At 36.6% G+C, this 26,856-nt stretch overlaps 1 protein-coding gene across 10 annotated transcripts in view; it reads left to right on the top strand.

The window, feature by feature from the left end:
* TAFA2 (TAFA chemokine like family member 2) overlaps positions 1 to 24,419 on the top strand; it is a 190,685-nt gene extending 166,266 nt beyond the window's left edge. For 2 of the 10 annotated variants that reach the window (XR_003990606.1, XR_003990605.1), the window contains 2 exons: positions 14,696 to 14,944; positions 22,250 to 24,419. Coding sequence is in view for 2 of the 10 variants with exons in the window: in XM_030479860.1 (XP_030335720.1) it covers positions 22,250 to 22,261 (12 nt within the window). In the remaining 8 variants the exon portion in view is untranslated. Of the gene's footprint in view, positions 1 to 5; positions 12,702 to 13,335; positions 13,455 to 14,695; positions 14,945 to 22,249 lie in introns of those variants that run through there. The other 8 variants (XM_030479860.1, XM_030479859.1, XR_003990607.1 and 5 more) reach the window with 7 other exon arrangements.
* The last annotated feature ends 2,437 nt before the right edge of the window (positions 24,420 to 26,856 follow it).

Genomic DNA, 26,856 nt, shown 5'->3' with positions numbered 1-26,856 from the left:
GTAGGTATGATACCAACCTGACATGTTACCAACAAGTTTAAAAAAAAAGTGCACAGGAAATTTGGTGCACATAGAAGACATGAGTTGAGAAGACTAAAGTAGTGTGGGAAGAGTCATACTGGGATTGGACTTCCTGGTCCTGCACGCTTTTCTCAGCCTACTTTGCAATTGCTTGAACATGGTAAGCAGTGTGCCAGACTTTCTCAGGTAAGCAGAGGAGATAGTAGAGTTGACTCCTTCTTCAACTACCAGTAATGATCAAATGTGTTATAATATGATATGTATTTATCTTTGAAACCAGTTGTACAAAGTCTATACACCTTGCTAAGCTCTTCATTCACAGAATAGCAAACAAACAAGCGTATTTTTATCAGTAACATGGATTTACCATGTTTCTACATAGAAGCTGCTGAGTATGGTAAGTATTGAGTGCATCACTACAGTACAATCTGGTTCTTTCTGTCTTGTATGACTGGGATTTACTAAAAAATTTTGAGAGTTCCTTTTCTCCATTTGACACTTTTTATATTATTGGTTCAAAACTACATTAACAGAAATACATATAACATTCATCATATACAATGCCTGAAAACAAAATTAAAGTGCTGTCATCTCTGCTTTTTAGTGGCTAAGAGAAACAGGAGAATAACAAATTCTTCAGATAAGCATTAAGCACTCAAACTTCCTAAAACTACAGTGTTGTATCTCTGTAGAGTCAGCACAGTTCTTCATCAACATGAAACAGATTAAAATGCACTCTGAAGACACATGTGTGTGTGTAAGCATGAACACCTACACCCCATCATACATACTGATGATTGGCTTTGCTTTTCAGTATTTAGTAATTGTCTGCATTGTCAGGCCGTAATTGGCTAGTGTGGTATTTACTGTATGCAGGTGTTTGTGTCTCCCTGTCATTTTATTGCAATCTTCCTTGCATAGGCACTAAATTTCTGGTACACTTTGGTTGTAGTGAAATGTAGCGTGTGCGGGGTAAATTATATTCCTTCCGTTCCACAGAGAGCTCTACATGTCTCATTTTCTGTATGTATAAGTCTTTAAAGCATTTTGACATTCTTTGAAGGAAGGATAATTCCTGAATGTTTGATATACAATTCCACTCCTGAATCCTTTCTCAGATACGTTTCTTCTGAAGCTAACCTTGCTTGAGTGCTGCCCACACTTAACTTTGTACATGCCAATGCAAATCTGATTATATGCATGTAAAATGTGTGCGCATGTATCATATAAACAAAAAGAACTAGATAGAACTTAAAAATAGGAATAGAAATAGAAAAAAAAAGTGTGTGCTTTGAAATTTTTCCTGGCTAGTATTACATGGCACTATTACTGTTAAAGAATGCATACCATTTTATACATATTGTGGGTATTTGACAAGCAGTAAGTGAAGATGTGGGTCTGGATTACATTTGCATAGGAAAAAAGAGGCCACAAAAGGGGGAAATATCAGTTAGAATCACCTTGAGGAGATTTCTTCCTAACATTTTCTCAGAAGATAGTTTCTTGTGCATTGGTCAAGGTTACGAAGTTCTGTTTGCTGTGAGGATGTGAGCAATCTAAAGAAACCCAAGGCCCTTGTTCTCAAGGGCTTATGCTTCTGTTGCAGACTGGCCTGGCTTTTTTCAGGAGTTGGACTTTTCTTGTCCAAATATCAGTTGATGTTGCCATGAATGACAACAATCCTCAGGACTCATTTCATGCATCTTCAGGAGTGATGTTATGAAAAAGCCAGACCTTTTTTGTATTGGCCATCATACGCACTGATTCAGTACAATGGCTACCATAACCTGCTTGCAGACCTACCACCACTAAAAGGAGAAAACTAATACTCTTAAACCCCCCAGTATTTGTCCTGCCTTCTAGTTCATCCACATACTGTATGTCGTGCCTTTCTTAGTTCATTTCCCACACAGCTGCAAAGCTGTTTTGAGACAATAGCAAACTGGAATTCAAATTTCTGACCGAAAATTGGTCTAAGCTATTGAAACCAGGTGGCAGGTGAATGAAGGTCTCTGTCTTTCCAGATGTTTCTCCAGATATTAATAGTCTTAATTCTGATGTCCAGAAAAATATAGATTGCTTTTGGAAATGTGAGTGCTTCTTTGTGTTAAGAGAATAGCATATTATCAAAAAGCAAGTACTCTTCCCTAACATGTAGTAACTACAATATTTTTGTAGCTCCTCTTTCTGCTCCCCAAAGTCTATATAAACAAAAGGAAAAACTCTAAAGTGCTCTGTGGTTTCAAAACCACTTTTTTGAGAAAAATAAAAAGAACTGCATTGAGAGTCAGTGTTAAGAAGTAATGAATAATAAGTGTCTAATTGTCAAATGAAATAACCCATATGTGATTATCATGTATAATGTAAAAGCATAAAGACCACAAAGGGAACTGAACATCTTGGGGGACGTAAGTATATTGCAGAAGAGCCTTGCAAAGAATTTCCTGAAAGGTCTAAGAAAGTCTATATTCACGTCCAAGCATTTTCTGTAAGTTGGCATCCTTCATGTTTAGAAAAAGTAACCCAATTAACTGCTGAAGTACTATCCTGTCTTCTACAGGATACCAAGTTCAAAAGCAGCACCTACGTTTCCACATCTCGAGCTGTTATTAGTTAAGCATTATGTTAGAGATAAAACCAGTGGAGGTAGGAGGTATTTTGCTTGTCCACCTCTGTTAGCATATTTAACTACACTATTGTAAAAAATGATGATGCCAAATTCTTAATACCTGTGGTATCAGTCACTAAGCAAAAAGGCCAAGTGAATAAGGAGAGAAAACAAATTGATTTTTAAAAATGTGGTCTGCTTGATGTTTTGCACTTTGTTCAGATATGGGGATCTAATGAGGTAATACATGAATAATAAATTAGAAATAGCATGAATGTTATGGTACTCAGAATTCAAATGTTAAGAAAACTCAGGTGGAAATTATTTACCATCAGAATGCAAAACCAAGTATTATGGAAAGATTAAACTGTTTTTCCTAATCTGTCTGCATATTAGTGGGAGAGGGCTGACATTAGGAGTTACCATGGAAAAGGAATAAATATGGGAGGTTAAGTGTGAATAAGCCAAGTACTGAGTTAACTTGTGCTGGTTTAGAATTGACTATTTTTAGTCTATGTGGCCTGCAGGAGAGGGTAGGAAAAAAAAGACAATGATAATTTAACTAAAACAGAAATTTTTTTACTGCATGGACAGAAATGCATGTTTGTGTTCCTGAGCATTATACCACAGCAAAAGAGGATGTTCAGGAACACATTAGGAGAATTATGAGATGATTATGTGCATAGGTGAGATTTACCAGGCACATTGTGGCATTCCTCTCCAGACTGAGAAGCTGTGAGGGGAAGCAATCGAATATTTTTCTATATGGTTGGCAGCAGTATTTTGATAAACATAAAAATTTGATCATGATGCCCTATTTAAATGATGACAAAAATGTTTAAAAAAAGGGGAAAATACAAAGAATTATTATTTTTTTAACTTTGAAAATATCTTTTCTTCTCACAGCCTTTTTCTAATATAATTGTTTACATTGAAAAAGTAGTCTTAGCTGTGTTTCCTTTCCTTTTTGCAAAATAAGGAAAATGTCTGTTTAAACCAGAGGAATTTCCCCAGCACCTGAAAACTACAAAATATAGCAGCATTACATATAAAATTGACAATGACATTAAAAAAATGCTAAGCCTTTGTACTAAACAAAGGAGCCCTTTACAAAGACTAGAAGACAACATTTTGCAGTCAGATAAGAGCTGAGGAGAAAGAATTTCATATTTCTCTCAGTTATGGTGCATATTCCATGCAGGAGGTCTCTGGATAGGGGTTTTTCAAGGCCAGATACAGATGCCAGGCTTTACTTGTAATAGAGGCTGTCTTTGAATAAGAGCGCCAGAAGCTGCATGTGACCTGCATGAAAGTGCATACTGCAGTGTCTCCGGAGATCCCTGTCCCCCAGGCATCCATCCTGGGACTAGCTTGGAGTGTGTCATGGCTCCTGGGCAGCCCATAAACTTGTGTCTTTTCTATAGAAACTGAATTATAGGAACACAAGTAAAGTGGTGCATCCTGGGTCTCATCTTGAGATCCTGGAGCTGTGACATGGCTGAAAAAGTGCACACTGGAGTGGGGAAGTGTCCCTCAGCTGATATTTTGTGAACATGTAGAGAAGGATGCATTGATATTTTTCATGTGAAATAGAATAGAGTAGAATAGGACAGAACAGACCATTTCAGTTGAAAAGGACCTACCACAAGTATCTAGTTCAGTTGCCTGACCAGTTCAGGGCTGACCAAGTCAAAGCATGTTAACAAGGGCATTGTCCAAATGCCTCTTAAACACTGTCAGGCTTGGGGCATTGACCACCTTTCTAGGAAGCCTGTTCCAGTGTTTGACAACCCTCTTGGTAAGGAGGTGCTTCGTAATGTCTAATCTAAACCTTCCCTGGTGCAGCTTTGAACCACTGCAGTAATGAAATAGTACCCTGTCCTTAAGCTTTTAGTTTGACTTAGTAGAACTACTCGTGGAATGGGGCAGTTTAACATGAAGTACTATTTTCAATATGTGGAGTGGAATTTACTGGACTTTGCAGGGGTTCAAACTCTTCTAGAGTGAGGTGAGTAGCCTGAGCTCTAGGGTATCTTTTTAGTATTGGAGACAATTGTTCTATTTCAGATGGCTATTCATTTTGTCCTAAAATAAATCAGATTAATTATCTTCTGGAGGTGCTTATGTCTCCCTCATAACTCTAAAAGAAAACTATGATGATTAGCTTAGCGCCTAACATTGAGGAAGTTAATGTTAAATAGGAAGATGCTGGTTTGGATAGAATGTTGAATAGGAAGATGCTCTCTACAATGTGGTCTTCAGTGGAAAGAAGAGCAAAAAAGCACCTTCATTCTTTGTCAGTTTCTGAAGCTTTGGATTGTGGTGACTATCAAATGCAATATAAGAGAATTTTCAAAAATATTCATGTTCTTAAGATGCACAGCTATGAGCTATGAAGACAACATAGTCTTCATGAGTCTATGAAGACAACATACACCATAGTATGGATCATACTAGGATAAGCAACATGTTCAGTATCTATTATTCAGCAAAAATTGGCAGCCAGTATATGTCCTCTAGAACTGACTTGTTGGTATGATGCTAATAATAATACTTATATTAATAATATAAAAGAACCAAAACCATCAGGTGTAATGCATAACAGGTATTGATTATTAACCTCTGAAAATCTCTAGAAGGTGAAAGTGAACAACATTCTCCTATGAACAATTGAAAGGTTTTTTTTCTGACAGGTCATCTTTTGGAAATGAGCATCCAGCTTCTGGAATAGCTGAACACCCACACTTTTATGAGAGGTAGAAGCAACTGCGATTGTCACTCTGAAAACTGGCTATTAGTTTTAATATGTGGGGAAAAGCACACCGCAGAACAGAAAGAAATCAATATCTAATATATTACTATGTAACTATATGCCAAACCAATATTAGAAATTGAGTACTGGGGGAAAAATAATAGTAATAAAAAAAATATTACAAGGACAGAAATAAATCCATATTGAGTATATTTATCTACATTCCAAATCCAAATTTGCTTTCCAAATCAATACCAGAGATAGACAACTAGTGTGAAAAGAACAGAAATATTGTCAGGATGGAGAGAAATCCATACTGAGAGTGTTTATCTACATTCCAAAACAATATTGGAAAAAGCCTGAAGTCAGATATTTGTAATATTCCACTTAATCTAATTTTACATTATGGCATCCAGAGTTTAAAAGAAACTCAAAATTGAGTAACATCTTTGGAAGAGGAGAAAGCATACCATCCAAACACACCAACTGGCTGCACATGGAGCCAAATGGCGTTTAGTGTGTGCATTCCACTACTCTGAATCAATGCAGTTCTGTTGCTATCTATAAATACTGCTTACATTTTTACACTACCTACTCTTTCTCACTTGCAGATGCTGGATTGTTTCTAAATTAATAACAGCTGCTAAAAGGAGAGGCAATAATTTTATTTATGTTTCGATTTATAAAATACGCTGTTCGTAGCCTTTCCAGTACAAGGAATGAGCTCTGTTAGCTACCTTTACATAGTAATGCTTTGCAGTGGGCTACTGAGATTCTCAGTATTGGGAGGCAGCATTAGTGGTGACTCAACTAGTACGAGTGCTGTCGTAACTACTGCTTGAGTAAGACAACATAATACAAGAGAGCTAAAATGTGTCCCTGGATATGAGAAAAAAATGGCATTTTTCTTGTAACTAAGCCTGACATCAGTGTAAGCAATGCAGCTACATTAGTTGTTGATCTGTGCTTCTCTGCATGAGCAATGGGTGTGTGGTCTCTTTAAGCATCAGCAGAGGGGAAAAAAATGGAACAAGTATTACTGGTTTTTCTGCCAAGGTTGAACAGAAATATTGCCACTGCGGTAGCCTCTTCACTCACATATTCATTCCTCTTCCTCCTCCAGGCTTTTAAACCAGCAGTAGCAATGATACATAATTTAAAAAAGCAGAAATTCATCATATAAATATGACATTTATGACATTGTATAATTATACAATATAACCTATTGTACCTAGATTATTCTACAATAGGCCAGACTTAATGGTAGTTGTGGTCAGTCAGTGCTAATAAGGCAATGTATTTCTCACATGGCATTTTTTTCACTGTAAAACTGCTACTAACTTTCATCACATGAAAGAATTTGCCTTTTGCTGTGAGACATGAAATCTTACAGGATAAAGCAATGATGTGTCAATAGCAAATCATGATAAGAAGTGCTTCTCCTAATATTATTTAAGGGGCCGTATGAATAAATTAAGAAACAACCTCACTATATAACAGCTCTATTCCCCTGCCTCACTTCAGAGCCTCTGTCTATAGATTCCTCACCTTCTACCTTAATTTCAGATAAAGATTTATAGGAATAATACACATATATACAGTGACTAGCAATACCTTGTGGTGCATAAAAAGACTGTGATGGCAATATAAGTAAGTACATAGACTGTAGCAAAATAGTACCCATGGAAAAGAGTGATTGCACTTGTGACAGCCTCTATGTTGCTATGGCGTCTCTTTCCATGCCTTTGGCTAATCTCTCACTAGGAGAAATTTGCAGCTGTCTCAGCATTTTTCTCATTGCTAACTCACAAACTGCTGTATCTGTCTGTCATTAAAATAGCCATAAGTGTTATGTATGCATTTCCCTAAAAACACATACCAAGTTTCAGGGGGCAAATGAGTTGGTAATAGAAATAGGATGGCATTTTCTGAGGTCAAGTTAGCTTTTTATGTTAGTCATTAATTATTATTTTGATCTAGCATCACAATTCTTTCATATTGAAGCTCTGTATTTTTTGTAAGACACCTACACTCTAATCTTCTGGGACACTTGGATATTTTACTAAAAAATGTTAGCAGTCCAGCCAACACATGTTACAAGGAATCATCAGTATTCATGGCTATGCGATTTGCTGATTTTCTTAAAAATAGCCACTATACGCCAAATTTACTTATTTAATGTGAAGTTGGTGAGCCTAGTTCTGTCCGATGAAAAGGTTCCTGTTGCAAATCTACATTTGACAAAAGTTTAGACCTATAGCTGGATGGTGATCATTTGTAGGTCACAGAAATATAGACAAGTAATATTCCTTTCCCCAAAGAATGTACTTAAAAATAGCCACAAACTCATGTTATGGTGAAAAGGATTGAAGGAGTAAGTGTGATGTGAAATGTTATAAGCAAAGCCGTAGTCTAAAACACCAGCAAAACTTGTTGGGCAAGTGAGGATAATCCAAACATTGAACACCCAAGACATCTTCAGTCTCAGATTTTGTTTGGTTCTGTTCTGACTTTGAGTCCTATGGATACTGATATTAAGAACTGAAAGTGAGGAACATCAGCAGTGTTGTGGTTTAAGCCCAGCTGGCAACTCAGCACCACACAGTCATTTGCTCAACCTCCTCCTTCTGCCCTCCAGGCAGGATGGGGAGGATAATCGAAAGAATGTAAAACCCCTTGGGTTGAGATAAGAACAGTTTAGTAACTGAAGTACAGTATACTACTACTACCACTACTAATAATAGTGGTAAGGGAAATAACAAGGGGGCAGAATATAAAGCTAAAAGGGGAAAGGAAAAAAGAAACCCAATAAACACAAGTGATGCACAATGCAATTGCTCACCACCTGCTGACTGATATCCAGCCCAACCCGAGAAGCAATTGGTCTCTTCTGGGTAACTCCCTGCAATTTATATACTGGGCGTGACATGCTGTGGTATGGAATACCCCTTTGGCTAGTTTGGTTCAGGTGTCCTGTCTCTGCTTCCTCGCAGCTTCTTATGCCCCTCCTCACTGGCAGAGCATGAGACTGAAAAGTCCTTGATCAGGGTAAGCAATACTTAGCAACAACTAAAACACTGGTGTGTTATCAGCATTGTTCTCAGACTAAAGCCAAAACACAGCACTGCAGCAGCTACTAGGAAGGATTAAAAATAACTGTTACAGCTGAAACCAGGAGAAAAAGAGAGAATGGGTTAAAGGTACTATGCATAGGCACAGCACTTTTGAAAAGAAGGAGCCTGTTAATGCAGTACTTGAAGGAAAATTTCTAAAAGCAGAATAGTATTTTATTTTTTTATTAGCAGCTTTTGCCTAGAAGGTTTGCAATTTTTTGTTATTTTTTTTCCCTTGCTGCATCTCTTTGTGAATACACTGAATCTTGTCTCTAGTTATTCCGAAGGGTTACTCTATTTTTTTTGTGAGTAGACACACTGTACAAATCATGAGAAATGAAGTATTTTGCAATCCCTTCATCATACTCACAGAGTGTTAGTAATATATGATGTGGTTTATACATTTTTATGAGGGAATAGTTTTTCCTGAGGTAAGACTGCAGCTAGCATCCGTTGTAAAACACCATTTTAGCTTCTGCAGAACCTGAAAATTAACAGAATTACTCTGAAATCAAAGAAAAATAGTTCTGCAATGTTTAAAGAAAATACAAATGGATTTCGGTTGCATGTCATTAATTAACTAATCAGTGATTTTTGCAAGCATCACTTTCTTCCACGTGGGAATCCTCCACTCCATGAGACCAGCCAAGAGGTTTTCTGCCTTTGTCCCAAAAGACTCAACTTGTGATTTATTTTTCTTTCTTTTCTTTTCCCCCCAATTTGTCCTTTGCTGGCACATTTGAGCTATTGACCTCATGCCTGAAGAATAATTTTCTGCCTCTGTGATGGCAAATGAGAATGAGTTTTGAAGGCTATATGTAAATTACTTGTTTTCTCCACTTCTCCATGAAGTGGCAAAGACCTGATAACCAAAAATCAAAGATGTTTCCACTCTCATTTCCAGCTCCATTCTGCCAGTCTCTTTGCCCTTTCACAGCTGTGCAAGAAGAGCTCTGAATATCTAGAAGTGGGTTTTAGTTTTCCTAGAAAATCTGTCAGCTTCTGCTACCTACCCCACAAGTTACCATATAGGAAGATGATATTCAAATGCCAGTTTCATGTGAGTCATGCTGGCATGCTGGCATGATTCTAAAACTAGTGCTTCTTCCTTGTCTCACCCTCCTTTGCAGTCTGCAAGGGCTTCTTCGGATTGTTTATGCAAGTCAGAAATGGTACATTTCAGCTCAGAGGGACTGGAGTGTTCCGAAACCTTATATTACCTACTACTTAAATAGCTGCAGGCAGAACTCTTGCTTCTTTCCCTGAGTATTTGGCACAGGCTTCACAAACTGTGTATCACTGCTTAGTTGCAGAACTCATATGCAGAAAAGTGCAACCCAACTCTTCAAAAGGTAGTACTTTCAATTCTCCAAAGTCCCATAGTTTTCTTGAAGTATTTCCTTATTCATTAGGACTGTTTATAGAAAACCTCAGAATTACCATCCTGTCACAGCATTGCTTTTCTGCCCTCTAACAGGGAAGGAAGGAAATGGATGATGATCAATATCAAGCAGAGAAAGTTAGTCATACAGAGCATTTTGCACAGTCACCGTTGGAGGAATGAACAACTCTCAAATATCTGAGGTTACTTAGATATTATTCCCTTGCAGAGCAAAGTGAGCATCGTTGTAAATCTTACTTATTTCTCCGTAAGACTAATGAAGATAGTCCTGTCCTATCTGAGAACTGTTCAAAATGAAGAAAAAATGTATTTCAGGCAAGAATAAATGGAAGACTGATGTCTAGGACTAAATTAAAAATCAAAAGGACCAGCATAAAATTAATTTCCATAAGAATTTCCAAGTTGTTAATTTTTTTCATAGCTTGTCGTTTACTCCTTCCACCTTGGTGAACACCAAATTAATCTTAGGAAATACACTACTGCTTTGTATGGCAAAAGGCTCCAACTTTAGATCTGCTATAAAATGGACTTCGAGCTCTCTTCTGCTGCATTATTGGCATATACAGATGATTCTTTCTCAGATCTTACAGTCATGACTATCATTAATCCCCTTCCATATCTGCAGTAAGAAATATCACAGAGCTCTGAAGTGGAGATTCTGGGTAAAGCTACAAAATACACAATTCACCATGATGTATTTGTATGGTGTGACCTGTAGAATTATATTGGCAAGACCTCTAAAATCAGAAGTGAACCCAAGTGTGTCTCCAGTTTGTAAAGATGGATATGATCTCAAGGAAACAATGGATTGTGTCTATCAACATGTATCTACAAACTCAGCAGCAAAAGAAGATCTGAGAATTTTAATGGAGCTGCATATTTTAAGAGGTCCAAACCTGCTTTGCCTCTTCAGGTTCAAGAATGCCAGAAAATATTACTGATGCCAACCAGCTCATTCTTCATCTTTAATTTAAGCCTTGTGGCTCAGGAACTTGTCTCTGCCAGAAGAAGAACAAAAGACTACCTCTGCTTGTGCTGTTACTAATGCAGGCAAATGCACAGAGTACTTTTTCTTCTAAAATTCTGAGATCACTCCGTCCTGCCTCTTTGCCATCTCTCCAGAGTTGGCAAAACCAGAGTATAGTAAATTTATACTCTTCAAGGCATTGTTCTAATTCTAGTTGTTAATAATTATTGTTCAATATTTTCAGAATATGAAAAAGGAACAGGAGACTTTCTCCTAGAATGCAACTTGGCAGATTTGAAGGTGATTACTTGCAAAGCAAATTTCTTTTGGAGAGCTATTAAAGAAATTACCAGAGTCCTTTTTCTCTCTTGACCTTAAAGCAAATCATTAGTACTTACATTCCCGAAATTTGAAGGTAACAGTTAACAACGTCTTCAGAGCCTTTTGGTCTTTCCTTCATTATTTGAGATTTTAGAATATCAGTGTCTAATTGTGATTAGCTACTCCAGTTCATTCGTACTTACCTTGTCTTGGTTCACATGCTAGTCAGAAGATAATGAGAAGATGAAGATATGAAGACAACTGGCCAGGTTCTTTATGGAAGACAAATTAAACTGAATACCAAAGCACATTCTTCATTAGATTTCTAGACTTCATTTCCCCTTTGACAAGATACATCTTTTCTGTGTACTCTGAGGTTCAAAAACAGTATGAAGACAATCCCCACTCCTCCTCCCCCAGAGGAGTTACAGGAAATTGTAACTTTCACCTGGAAATTTCCATAATACTCAAGCAAGAAGACATTTATGATCCATTCAGGAATGATGCTAATAGCATGCATCAGTTTATCATGAGTTCATGGCAAATGCAAGGCCAAAACACCAGAGCCATGATTTTCTGGAGTTAACACCAGTTTGTTATGCTATGTTCTTTCAAGAATGCTACAGGAGCTTGTGACCATTACATGTAAAAAATGCAAGAGAATGACGGTGAAATTTCATCATCTAAATGCAAGTCGATATGCTCTCTGTTTTGTGTTCAATTTATCTACTTATGAAATTGACAGTACTAGTTGCTTTTTTCCCTTCTTCGTCTCTGAGGATCAAGATGACTACAGCTGTTAGTTGGGAATCAGCAACCATAATCTTGACCGCTTCTTAGTGATCCAGACTTTATGTATTTTTTCCTAGGCAATGAGAAATCCTTCTAATTGTTCATCTATGACAGCTTTTACATGAAAAGCCCTTGAGTCTTCCTTTTCCCAGTTCTGTTAAGACTTGAGAGAGTGTGACAGGGATTTTGCTGAAATCCTCCAAATCTGCCAGCTTTCTTCAGTTTCTTATCTGTATTAGAGTGCTGGCGTGATGGGTACTTAAACTGGAGAAAGTTAAAATTAAATTCCCTTAAAATAATTTTATATTCTCTGAATGGGTACCCACTACTCTGTCAGCACTCACAACTTTGGCTAAAATTTCTCCAAGCCTGAGAAAGTCTTTTCTTCATGTGGAGATTCTAAATGGATGCAAAGAGAGAGGAAAATGATCAAAGGGTTCCAAGTCGATAACTGATTCATTGGTTTTAAACATTTTTTTTCCTGCCTGGATATTGCTCTGCTGTTTTCTAACTTGTTTTTTAGTTGTCTTATATTCCCTCAGCTGTGGCAGTATTCCTGGAGCCAAATGTGAGTGCACTACCTCAAAATGCCAGCAGTGGAAGCTGGTAAGCAAGTGGGGGAAAATCACCAGAGGAATCACTGAAGCTTGGGACAAAGGCAGAAAACACATCAGTACTGCACTAACAGAGCAGCAGGTACCCTCATAGAGAAGATATAATTACAGGTAAGGAAATAATTTACATTTCTATTCTGGTCTCGTCCAAATGGCTTCTTACTCTCCATTTAAAATCCCAGAAAAAGGAGCACACCATAAACATCTGAAGAAGAAAAAGATAGCAAATGTGATGAGTTTAGAGTACTTGATTTTTTTAGTGAGGCTAATTCGAAGTTCAATCTTACCAAATTTCTTGGGAAAATGTATTAAAAGTGGAAATCCGTTGTATCTATTTGGCAATTTAAAACCTAAGCCTAGTTGGCAATTTAAAACCTCAGCCTAGTTTTAAAACAAGGCTTGGGGATTTTTGGTTGGTTGGGTTTTTTTAGCTTTTACGTTTTTAGTACATTGAACACAGAAAGCTGCTCGCTACAGGTTTTGCTTTCCGGTCAAGAGCAACAGTAGGCTTTTCTTTATGTAAGCGAGGTCAGATAAAGCCAAAGACAGAAAGACTCTATTCCCATCCCTCCTTCTCCATTTACATTCTCACAGTTGGAAGGGTAGTATGACTCTTTATTATGCTTCAGTTTCCTTATCTGTAAAAAGGAAGGAGGTTGTTTTTATTTCCCACTTTAGATGACTAGATGGAATAAGTGGTGTAAAAGAGAAGAGAATTACATTTATTTAATTAATTGTCTTGCAGTCTTTTATGCCGCCATGCTGCAGTCCCACTATGGAGTTCTGATCACCACAAAAACCTCAAGAGGATATATCCTTGTCTGAATGGCTACAGTTATTATCTGTTACAGAAAGTAAAATAAGGTTTATAATTAAGTCTTCTTTTAATATAAAACTGTTGTCTGCAAATGAAAAATTTTGTTGTTAAAACAATTTACCATAAACTTAATTTCCCCTCTGTGTTACAGAAACATTGAGAAAGTTTAGGTGTGTGCATTTTAGTGGCATTACCTTTTAGAAGAGAATAATAATGAAGTACATTCAAAAGACTAATGAATTAGATTTAACTTTGACATAACTCATATGTCATCATCAGATATACACTGTGATCATTGTCCCAGTGAGTTGTATCAATTAAGTTTATTTTGTAAACTATCGAGTTCAAGGAAATGTGAATACAGAGCCATATAAACTTGCTTCATAGTATTTAAATGTGTAGAGATTTTATTAAAGCTACAAGTAATCAAAGTTATGAGTTTAATCTTGTTATGTATATTTCTGATGATCTGGAGCACGACATTTAAGTTAAAAAGCCTAAAGGAAAAAGAAAAGGAAAATAGTAATCTTTTTATAAGCATTATTTAAATGAATTAGGTGATCTCTTGAGATGCTGTGCAACCCTTTTTGAAAGCAATCATTATCATCAGGTCCAAAAACTACCTCAAATGTCTAGATAAGGAACTAGCTGTCTGAATTGAATCTTGTGTTTTGAAATGTGTCATCTGTTACTTTATGGTTTTTCCTGTAACCTACTGTAACCATAGAAATAACTGTAAGTAGAGTTCTCAAAATGCTCACTTTTTTTCAGACTTTAAACTTTCTTGTATTTTTGTTTGGTTTGTTTGTTTGTTTTTTAACATTTTTTTTTTTATTTTTACTTTAAACATATATGGGAAGAACACACTCAAACCTTTCATTTGTAAGGAATCGTATTCTGACTTCATGGCTCTTTTCTATACCACAGGTCTATCCATGGACTTATTTTCAAAGAACTTTTTAATTACTGTTTTATCATAGTTAAAGATTACTGCTATACTTGCAAAAATGAGTGCTATCAATCATTTTCTATTGCATTTTGCTGAAAAATCAATGAGTTTGAATTTGACTACATTTAAACCTTTTCCTTTGGGGTTACTGTTATTGCTTGTGGGTGTTTTTGAGACCATGCTCTTTTGCTAAGAGAAGTTGCTCTGATTCTGAAATATGTTTTTTCCTGTCATTTTGTACTTTTCCTTGTAAGTTAAAGAAAACTCCATCTATCCCAGTTTTGTTTTCTGTAACTAATTCCATAACAGTGTAGTACTTGACATGTGTTTGTTTCTTAGGCAAACGTGTAAAACTCCTCGAGTCCGAATGGAGACGTAGAGAAAGGAGGTTTCTGCTGTGCCTGATGACAATTTTTGTTTTTTTCCACACACACAAAATATTCTGGCTCCACGTCGGAGCACTAGTTGTGATGAATCCTAGACTTGGTCGGATTCTAAGGAAGGGACAGAACGTTCATTGAGGAATAAAGAGTCAGACCACTCCAGAAAATGTGTTCCAGCCCTGGTTTATTACTCACAGAGCAGCAGGTGTGTACAAATACAGGTTTACACAGTACTAACAGGAATTGTTGTACCTTACTCCTCACAGTAGTTGTTTAGTTTGCTGCAGATGCCCAGGAATCGTGGCTTATTTGGGCAGAGCTTCTGGAGGGTGTTTGGAGAGACTGCATTGCTCTCCTAAGCAGCCTCAGTCTGTCAGTCACATGCTTCTGGGAGCCTTAAAATGTCTTTCTTCACTCACCCTCCCTTCAAACGAAGACCCAGTTGATGAACTTAAGTCACTATCATGGGAAAGCAACAGATGCTTTGGAGAAGAGAACAGCACTTAGAATGAAGTATGTCTTGGTACATCGAGTTAGGTGTTGCTTTGTTGTTGAAAGCTCAGCATCCTATAGGGGATTACTGAAAATTCAAAAGAAGCTGAGAAGGGGGTATTTCCACTATATTCCTGAGATTGCGAGGTGTTGACTAATCTTAAAACCATGTTTCAGATAAAGAACTGCCAGTTTCAGGAACGTATGCCATGCTCCAAAGTATTTTTCCTTTACCTATCTTCCAGTCCTAATTTTATTTGAAGCAAGTGGAAAACTCAATTTACATGTGAAAGGTTTTCAAAGCCTTTTAATTTTAATTAAAATTTTTAACACTGATTATCGGGGTCTTCACTTTATAACCAAAAATCTCCTGCTGAAATCATTAAGAGCAGTGAGGAAACAAGAAATACAGGATTATACTTCAAATGGCGTTGTGTGAAAAGAGTTTTCAATATGTTTGTTTCTTTTTAATGGAAGGTCCTAAGCACAAGAATTTTCACAAATGCAATTCTGATTAGTCACAGTATAATAAAAGTATGAAAGCAGTAAAAACTTAATTCTTGTGGTTATCAAAGACATGGGAAACATTTGAAACATTTAAGTGTACTGGGAAATGTTCTGCTTAATTAATAAAATGAGGCAGAGATGTTTACCAAAGGATAGACCTGAGGATCTAGAATTGTAAATTGCTCCATTACAGGCTTGGGAACATGTTTAGACTAATGCTTTTTATACTGTAGTGCTGAAAATAAAGTTAAGGCAAAAATATAAAGCTCTCGAATCCTGATATCAAAAGCTAGGTAGTGAAAAAGTTTTATGAGCAGGAATGAAACATTTGGAGACTTGAAAAAATTTCTATCAATATGTAACCTTCTTGAAGATAAATGAATCCGTACAGTTATCACTAAATATCTGTTTTCCAAACTACTGACAAATCACTCACATTTTGCCTTTTATCATTAGCCCAAGTCAAATAGTGGTCTGTGATACTGAAACAAGGGCCTATTTCCTAATTCGCAGTTCTCTGCTGCAGTTACTTTATCAAGCATACCCTTGAATGACCTTAACATTTTTCCTACTTTTGAAAAGATTTCTTGTGCCCCCAGAAACTTACTTATCTAGCATGCTTATGGTATTCTATGAATCTAACTAAATACCATATTCACCCAAATCCATACATATCTACTGTGAGCTGCTTATGCATATAGGAGCCCTCTTGGAAAAAAGCTCATTAACAGGTCTTCTGTCCAGTTTTCCCATTTCTTTAGAAAATGAATTAGAATTCTCAAGCTTTGAGGAAGTTCTGAGCCTGACCTCTGTTAATATTTGCAAAGTACTTTTGATTATCACTAGTACAAGGTAGTAATAATATATCAGAAGCACCTTCCAAGCTTACAAGTTGAACTGTTTCAGTTCATGCACAAGTGGCAATGCAAAATGTTATTTGCTTTTATAAGCCACATATGAATGATAGTGCATGGCAAAACACATTGGATTTTGAAGTTCCAGGAAATAGTGTGCTTCCATCTGTTCAAAAGATTCATTTCCAACCTCGACCTCATTTGCAGAGGGCATAAGTGGAAAAAATGCATTGGCAGATGTTTGTTTCTGGTTGTATGGGCCCTTCTGTTTCTGCATTGTAATATTCATATTAGGTATTCAATACTGAAACAAAGTTATTTGTATCATGAAAAAGACAACTGATACAGCCTTCTTCAAGTCCATTCCTTGTTAGGAAAGGTTTGCTAAAAAAAAACAACCAAAAACCCAAAACAAAATTGTCAACTGTGTTTTAATAATTTTTTTAGTCTGTTTATGTTCAGTATAAGAAATAATATAAAAATAAGGATATGAAATGGATGGAAATGTATACTGCATACAACTAAGGGCTGTCTTGGTACAAGATCTCTGTCTCATCTCAGTGTCTTGAAGGACAATCCATAGCTAGGCATTTCTTCAAGCCATTTCTTATGCCTCTTTCCTCAAGCATTTATTTAAGGGATTCTTGTGACATTCTCCATATTTAGTTTATCTCATGATGGTCATTAAATACATTTGTGATATCCTTTTAATTTTTTCTAGAAATCCCCACACCATTTTTGTTTCCCGTAGGCTTTTAATATTTTATAGAAGAATGGTAGGGGTGACAAGATAGCTTTTCTTTGTCTCATGAAATTCCACTTAGCTCAGGGTTTGCTAAAAAAAAAAAAAAAGATAGCTTGATGATTCTTGAGTGTGCTTAGATGACACTCAGGCTGTGACCACACACACAGTCCTGTACAGTTGGTGGAACAGTTCTAAGTGAAAAGAAAATCTCCAGTATTAAAGTCTTTCTGTTTCTTTGGGGAAAACCTGGAACAAAGGGTCCATTGTACTACTGAATTATCTGTGGAAGGAAGAGACACTGTCTTAAGAATTTGCCCTTTTTTTATTTGCATTGCTACATAGTCCTGACAGCATTATAATAGGCTTCCTTCCAACAGTCCTTCCCCACTAAGTTCTGTTGTTTACTGTGCACAGTGGAAAAGAGACAGAATTGAAGTTGCAAGAGAGGCAAGTTGCTAACTTTCAAGTTCTTGACTTGGCAAACTCAAGAGTCTGTTTTTAATATGGATTTTGTGTATGGTTTGCGATAAACACAGAAAAAAGAGCTGGCATCCAAAAAAATCTTGAGGTACAAAATTGTGTTAGGAAATGTTCTGGTACACACTTATTTTAATATACAATATATTGCTACCTGTTTTCTTCTTACAATATTAAATACTAATTGCTTATGTGCCTCATTTGCATGTATAAACTATTCTGTAGTTGGCAAATAATTAGTGATAGATTTTTTTCTCTGAAGAAACAGAAGATTTGTACTATACCTGTGATCTTGTAATTTTCATGCTTAGGTGCCTGAAAGTAGGGAAAAGTACTTTACTGTTCAGGGAATATTCACTCAGCCATTCTTTACGTCCTGTAGTCTTGATTTTCCTCCCTTCGTCTTCCAAAGCAGAAGGAAATTTTGAGTAAAAATATCAGGCTGGATTTTTCTTGGGAATCCATTCTTACAGAAGAGACGGTATTATCTGCTGTATTCATCAGCTGTAGGGATTTCACAAGTGAGGACATTTTTCACCCATTGTCAGCAGCACTGTTATGGAGGCTGCCCAGGGCTGGTAGCTTTTCTAATGCGCTGCCTTTGAGGTCTTTTCATCTCTGGTCCATTCTGGGTTGCCCCAGCAAAAATGTTCTACCCAAAGACTGAACCTGTTTCAAACATTTAGTGAACAGAAGAAATGTGGAAAACTTCAGTTGCATTTAATTATATATTGTTGTTTTAAAATAAAACAAGTGAGTTCACATACAGTTGCAGACAATTTACAGCAGCCGCTCACTAATTTAAATTAAAAAGTCTGCAGCTGCTGAGTAATTATACTTTAATTGCATATGTAGTACAAGAAAGTGAAGAGAGTCTAATGCATTGTATTTATGATATAACAACCATGTGAAAAAATACACTAGCATAAAGGGAGTAATTATGTTCCAAGAATGAACAAATTAATTCAAATCAACACCTAGGATACTAAAGGTTTTATGTCCTTTTTTTTCATTTGTATTGTTAAACAGCAGCAAAGTTAATTTTCCATACATATTAATTATTAACTGAAAAATTTATTAGACTTGATTAGCACCCATTCAGCGTGTTACTGTTCTCTTAGGATTTTAAAGATAAGACACATACATCAGTCCCCCTTTTCCTATAAAGACCTTTGGCACAATAGCTTGCTTCCCAGCCACTCAAACCAAATAGCTTTTACTATATCCAAAATTAAGCATTTCTGGGAATACAAACACTACATATTAGCTAAAATTTCATTGCTTCTTTATGAAACTGCCTTTAGCATCTGAGAGACCTATTCTTTCCCTAATGTGTATGTATATGACTTCCATTTATGTTAATATCTGGTCTGTGCTTCCGCATAACATAACAAGTATTACCTTCTTAGAGACAAACATGGACCACTGCGTGTGTTACTCAGAGTAGCATTGTGTGACCTGGAAGTTAAGGGAACAAAAGAAAAGAAAAAGAAAAAAAGAAAGAAAAGACAAATCAATAAAGAAAAAGAGGGCAGGCAGAATAATGAAAATTCTGGCAGGGGAAAGCAGTTAAAAACTCCCATCATGTAATCGTAAAAGCTAGGAATATGCAGCTTGACTTTCTGTGCAGTCTGTATAAGCAAAATGACCTTTGTATATGATTGGCCACCTGTTACAGAGCAGAGATTTGAATGGCTATCTGGGTTTTTTCTTCTTTATCTCACCTATTTAATCTATGTAACAGTGTATGTTGCTTTTATAGGGATATTTTGACCACATAGTTGTAGAGCTGGGGGGTGTTGAGGGGGGAAGTGGAGCAGATAGGTGTGCAGATTATGATTTTACTGAGTCTTTTTGTGACTAAAGAAAAGACATTTGCACTTCCAAACAGCCATATAACTGAGCGGTCATGTATGTGTGAAAGTACTGCTTTTTGCTAGCCGCAGTTTATCACCTTAGCCTATGCAATGGCAGAGCTGGATGTAATAGAAATAATAAATCGCAGAATGGTTGAGGTTGGAAGGGACTTCTGGAAGTCCACTCCCCTTCTCAAGCAGAGCCGCTTAGAACTGGTTGCCCAGGACTGTGTCCAGATGGCTTTTGAATACCTCCGAGGAAGGAGGCTCTACAACCTCCCTCGGCAACCTGTTATAGTGCCATGTCACCCTCACAGTAAAAAAGTGTTTCCTGAGAGGGAACCCCCTGTCTTTCAGTTTGTGCTTATTGCCTCTTGTCCGGTCACTGGGCACTGATTGAAAAGACCCTGACTCCATCTTCTTTGCACCTCCCTTCAGGTATTTGTACATGTTGCTGAGATCCCTCCTGAGCCTCCTCTTCTGCAGGCTGAACAGTTCCAGCTGTCTCAGCCTTTCCTCATGTGAAGGTGCTCCAGTCCCTTATTTGCTTTACTGACCTTTTACTGAACTCTCTCCAGTAGCTCTATGTTTCCCTTGTACTGGGGAACCCAAACTGGACACACTACTGCAGGTGTGACATCACCAGCACTGAGCAAAGGTGAGGGACCACCTCCCTTGACCTGCTGACAATACATTGTATAATGCAGCCTGGGATACCATTGGCCTTCTTTGTTGTGAGGCAGATTGCTGGGTCATAGTCAACTTGGTCTCTCAGAAGTCAGCTGGCACCCTCTCTTTTAAATATCTACTCTGTGGGTGTGTAGGCAAAATTGAGAATTCAGCTGAATTCCAGTGACCATGCCTGTCCAGTTGTGCCTCTGAGGAAACTGTTCTCTGATTCTGCTTTGGTTTTGGTCTACTCTGGAAAAGTAAGAAGATTTGACCCTGCATCTCTATGGCCTCTTTGGGAGTCTCACACCTTTGATCTGTCTTCGGTGTGCTTTGCATCTGTTGATTTGCCACAGGTTTTTTATGTATATATCTCTATGTCTGTCTATATATAGAGAGACAAATATCTCTTGCTCTCACGTGAAGCTAATAAAAATCCATCTGCAGACACGATCAGAAGATGTGTAGTTTACATTATGTAGCTCAGTGGCACTTGGATTCATGAGTAGAATTCCAGCTTGTTACGAGAAAGCAAAATATAAATATCAATAAGGTGCTGTGTCAGCTGTTTGAGCTTTGGTGCTGGGCATAGAAATATGTTGCCTGATTTTTAAATTAATTCTTCATCATTTTTTCAAGCAATCTTCCACTATAGAATAGGCTACATGAGGCTGTTTACAACAGCAAGAACCAAACAAAATAAGAGCAGTGTAATAAAGAAAACCATGTTTCATAAAAATCACAAAACAGAATTTTATTATTGTCTTCTTAAGTACAGTTCCTAGAATCAAGTTGGTGAAGGCAAACCAAAGTTATGAGCTCCTTGAACAGTCCTTTTAATATTCTGCTCTATGTTCATGCTCTGCAGAGCCAACAAGAGCTGTATGCAGTATTCAGTTTTGCTGAAGGCAAAAGAATGTTTCATCATTAAGGAGCATGATCCTTCTCTCTGTGAAGAAAATGAAAAGCATATGCCCCTTGATGTCGTAAAGTGTTACTGTGACCATTCCAGTGGGTTGCTCCTCAGCATTTGGGATGTTGTCCCCTGACACAATTTGATACTAAAATGTTACGTGATCATTAATTGTATCCACTGACACAGCAATCGTCAGTTATGTTATTTTTTTTAAATAATAGTTTTTTTTCTTTTAATATTTAAAATCCAAATCAGACACAAGGAAGGTTCAATTACTGTGAAATGCTTTGTCTCCCACTCTTTCTCTGTGGTCCTTCCGTTCCACTCTTATTTCATGTTAGGTTGGGTGAAACCACGCTAAGTGAACTCCTTGGTAGTTATTTTTACCTTGTGAATAACAGGATATCTCTCTCTTGTTTAGGTATGCATGACTTCTGTCCTGTTTCTCCACTTAGTGCTTATTGCTTGCTAGGATGCATTTAGCCCTTAACAGGACATTGCCTTTTCCAACCTAAACAATTCTATGATTCTATGACTGTGTTTTAAAGTAGCATGCAAAGAATGGAACAGCCCATCTCCAGTATCAGTCACTGTTATACACAATGGCTAACATTTTAAAAGCATAGTTGTTATCATACAGAAGTTCTAACATTGAGAAAGATTAACAGAATACAGTTTTTTTTTCCTTAAAACCAATGCTTTTGACATTCATGGGTTGGTAATTTGTGACCTTCAGATTTTTTTTATCCTATTTTTAAACAATGTCTCATTTCAGTTTTATCTTGTCAAGTCCAATTCCAGAAAATCACTTAAAGGCAGAATTTATGTTGGGGAACAATCCCATATAATACCTCTGGGAATTATTCATTTATTTAAAAACAATTGAAAGAGATTTGCTGGACACAGATCTTGTATTTCAGTCTCAGTTTCCAGTACTTCGGAAGTAGATTCTGTATATACAGTTTTGATTTTCTGATTTTCTTTTTCTTTACAGGTAACCCGATAGCTAAAGACAAATCAAGTCAGTCTCAAGGCTGATAACATTAAATACAACACACAGGAATTTCATTCCTCCAGGCAATCCTTGAAGTGAAATTTTATACTGCTGGGGTGTATCCTTCAGAATCAATTGTTTCAATGAGAACCTGGCTTGTAATCAGCAACAACCTTGAGATCAAAACTACTGGGAAGTTATTTGGAACTTCTGTGTCACAAAGATTTCAACTGATTGAACTGTGTACACTTGTAAAATTGCACTTGCTGAGGAATTTGCAGCTGTAATCACGAGAGTTGATATTTAAAATGTGCAGAAAACCAACAATCTTTTGGATTCTCCATTCCAGACCAGTGGCTTTTCATCTTGATGAAGTCAACCTCCAAAATGTATTGGTTCCTTCTCTCTAAAATGAACCCTGGTCCACATTCAGATCGCTGATGGGACTGCACACTGCTTTAATTAAATTTCTGTTGCAGAAATTGTCCTCTGGCATGGCACAGTTTTAGACATTTTTATTTGTATTCTAATCTTGGAGCTTTCAAAGTTACATATTTCAACATCTTGAAGTTGCTTTTGTTATAGGAATGGAAATATATATACATTGTTAATAATTATTGTTGACAAGTAATAGTTATCTGAATACATCGGTAATATTAGAATGTGTAGTCAGGTTGACATGTTTCCCTAAGGCTAACCAACTACTGCAGCTCTTTGGCGATTAAAAAAGTAGTGGTCAAAACTCAGTTACCACTTCCATTATAAGGCATTTTATAACTTTAAAATACACATTTCCATTTAGTTTGAAGGAGATGAGTGTTCCTGATATGTACTTTACTTTCCCAACCTTTAGTTCATTGAAATTCATGGTAAGCATTCAATGACAGTATTCATCCCTTTTTATAAAGGTAGGCAGGGATGTTTTGCAATTATGAAATTGGATGGTAATAATTCAGAATTTTGGGGGTGTTTTTTATTAAAAAATAAAATCTCTTGCTTGAACCTAAGTACTGTTGGGTGCTTATGTAGATGTCTGCTCAGTCTGTTTGCTATAAAGGGAAAAAGCCCTAGTGCCCTCTCAGATTTACAGTTTGTGGGTATTTTGCTTGCTTGCAGTCGTCCAATTCAGATCTGATCCTTGGCAAAATCACATTTACTTTTTTATTTTTGTTTCAGTAGCAATTTTTGAGCTTAGTGATGTGCTGTTACATGAAAAGAAATCCTCAATATTTAAAGGCCTTAAGCATCTATGAGCTTTTTTCTGGGTTAGTACAGAATGTATAATTTTATACTCCATTTAATGTATATTGTACCATCTGTAATATTGATACAACAGAAATTTGGCAATTCCATCTAGTGACACTGCATAAGCATGCTGACTGGAGAGGGTGAGGGAGTTCTGACGGTATGCTTTGGTGCATTGAAACGAAAACCACACACACTTAATGGTAGTCAAAAATATACAGGGTGAGCTTATTTAGAAGTCCTGTGTGGTTACCAGACTCTCAGAAAAAGAGGGAAATGATTTTATCATCACAAGCCATTGACATGGCTAGGTAGTTATATATTAAGTTCCATGATGGATGAACACCCTGGAGTGCTCTGCCTATCACAGTAGCTCCTGCTGTTCCAAAACCATTTCATTACCTCTGCTGTATTATTGCACAGAAGAGCTTAAATAAAATAAATGACTGTTGGGAATAAAATTGAGAAGTATATTCTATCATTCTGCTGAGAAATAATAAAAAAATTTGGCGGGGAAAGATACTCTTTTCTGATTAAAATTTAATTAGGATAAACTAGCAGCAACTAGGTATCTCAGTATTTTAGGATGGATAAATATTGTATGGATTTGTGCTAACAGGTGCAGGACAGAAGGCAGCATCTTAAAGAGGTTGTCTGGGACAGTGCGAAGTGTAAATGTGCTGTTTTGTAAAATCTGAATATAGCCTCTCTTTGGTCAAAAACTACATCATGCTTCTCAATATTTGTTTTCTTTGTTTCTTTGTTCTTAAGCCAACAATGAAAATACTGTATAATATACAAGTGTACACATGCATATCAATAAGTGAAAATAAATGGATTTTCAAATATACTGAATAGATTATCTGAAGTAGATTAATGTTGTGAGTATTCATAGAAAGTGAATAAAATTGTAATATAAAATAGAGTTTTTTCTATGGATGTGCACTTTGGAGATCTGTTCTGTTTACCCATGAAAAAAATATTCTTTTTCAGTGCATAAGAATCTCAAGGGCTATCTTAATTTTGTATTTCTTCAGTAGAGCTGGGAATATATCCTACCACTTCGAAAGGTCATTTTCCAAAGGAAACTGATATCTAGCACAACTGTTCTAGCATTGTCATGGGACATTCTGGTGGGCTTTCTGCTGCTCTTAGGCCAGACTGAATAGAAGTGGATTATTTTTTTTTCCACAAAATGGGAATCCTAAAAAATTCTCATTTAGATCATTTCTGTAGCAGCAGAACATGGTAAGCGGTCCTGAAAAGGTTACATTTCAGGTTAATTTGTTGAACTGCTTAAAAGAAGAAGAAACCAGCAAGCCAGATCAACAGTGAATTCTGCTTGTGCATCTTGAAGCAAGCTGTGAACTATAGTTCAGCTGTCAATAGTATCTGTTTTAGTGCTGCCTTTGCAAATGGAGTGTAGGTGACTACATCAGCTGTGGGCATTCATGTTGTAGGCATGTGAGATGAATACTGCCGCAATTACTCCTGTATTCTTTACTATAGTAGTATTATACTACTTCCCAGATTATTTGATATGCCCAGTTCATCTGATTACAAAGATGATCAGGCGTTATGATTAGAGTGAAATCCAAGCTACCCTTTGAATTCAGCAGTCATCAAGAACTCTGAACTGCGGGAGAACATGGGTTCCTATTCTGCAGTTCCATGTGGCAATGCACTAACATGGAAAGAAAACTCATGACTTTATTCAAACCTTTCAGATCAGTTGGATCAGTTCAACAGAATATAAAGGAAATCCTGATATGAGTCTTAGGGAAAAAATTTCCAAATCAGAACTAATAAATCTAAAATTTAGCTTAAAAAAAACATTCAAGACCATATGTTGGTTGTATCTGGTTTATTGGTCATAACTAAGTGCTAACCCTTGAAACAGCACTGCTGTAGGTGCCACTGTTACTAACTTTAAATCCACCTATTATTCTGTATCCTTTCAATCTTCCTATTTATCCTATATCTTTTAAATCATGGCTCCTTCAACTCTGCTCAGTCCTTCACCAAACCAGTGCAGCTTATATATGCTTTAAAACTGGAGACAGAGTGCATCAGATAGATAGATTTTTTTTGAAACTAAAAATCTACTATAAAGCATGTTATTTTGTTAGGTTTCATAAAAATATATGCAGGTGTTTTTTGCTCATTATAATTGTATAGCTGGCTTTTCTAGTTTCCAGGTAATGAATGGATGTCTATAACAACAAAACAAGATGTGATTGGCATCCTTTTCTGCTGATTTACTGCCTCCTCCTTCGTGCCTTGAATTTCACACATCTTTTGTTAACCAAGATCCTGGCAAGGAAAAGGAGAGCAATTTTGGCTTGTAAGAGAAGTGTTGCCTTAATCTCTAGTTCTTTTTACCAATAGTTAGCTCTGTATCAAATATGTCACACCTAAAAAAATCTGATGGCATTGAATGGTTTCTCATGGTTTCAGTGGTTTATTAAATTGAATAATAAGAATTACCTAATCACTTTGTTAGTCTTCATAATATGATTTGTACCCTGAGAAACTTTTCTATTTATTCTTTTATAGAATGAGGAAAGATTTCAAAATTGCATTTTTATCTTGTTTCTGTAAGAGCTTATGTAACTTTCTGATACTGCTTAACAGTCAGTCATTGCAAATGACAGCAAAAATGTCTTCCATGGCTGTTTTTCATTTTCTGTATTCATCTGCACTATTTATGCAGTGATTACAAGAAATAGTACATGAAAAGGCTGAGTTTCTCAGAAGTTTGTTTTGATAGGTGATGACAAGTGTTGCCAACATCTCTTAATCCAAAACTAACTCAAGACCATCTAGCAGGAGGACCACTGATTGTGACAGGTGGAAACTATTGCATAAGAGAATGACTGTTATTTCTCTGATTGCTGTTAGTGGAATGCCAGGCTAGGCACAACCATTGCAGTATGGTTTCATCAGCAGAGAATTCTCCAGCCTTATGTCTTAGTATTTAGATCTGATATCTAGAACTCACAAAATGTACACCATGTCTCCATATAAAGGAATTGTCTTAGTCTGTTTCTCTCTTTACGATTAATTCTGTATGCCTTGCCAATATTTGGGTGTAGAGAATATAATCCTTCTTATTACTGACGTGGAGTTTGGCTCTCTCTGTTTTTGTTCTTTTTACTTTTCTTTGGTAATTTTCTCTTTTCCTGGGATCCAGTCAGTTCTTACAAAACTTCAATAGTGATGAGAAAAGTTTCTTAATAAATAGTGGCTGAACACAGGCTCTTTGTAGTTCATGGAGAGAAGAGAGAGATGATGTGTCTTATCATTTTCTCTTAAAATGGTTTCCAGCTTAAACTATTATTTCAGTCTGAACAGAAGCATTT

This window comes from Strigops habroptila, chromosome 3 (genome assembly GCF_004027225.2).
Source record: "Strigops habroptila isolate Jane chromosome 3, bStrHab1.2.pri, whole genome shotgun sequence".
In the NCBI taxonomy this organism is placed as follows: Eukaryota; Metazoa; Chordata; class Aves; order Psittaciformes; family Psittacidae; genus Strigops; species Strigops habroptila.
Note: the sequence above shows the minus strand (reverse complement) of the source record. Positions and strands in the feature narration are given on the sequence as shown.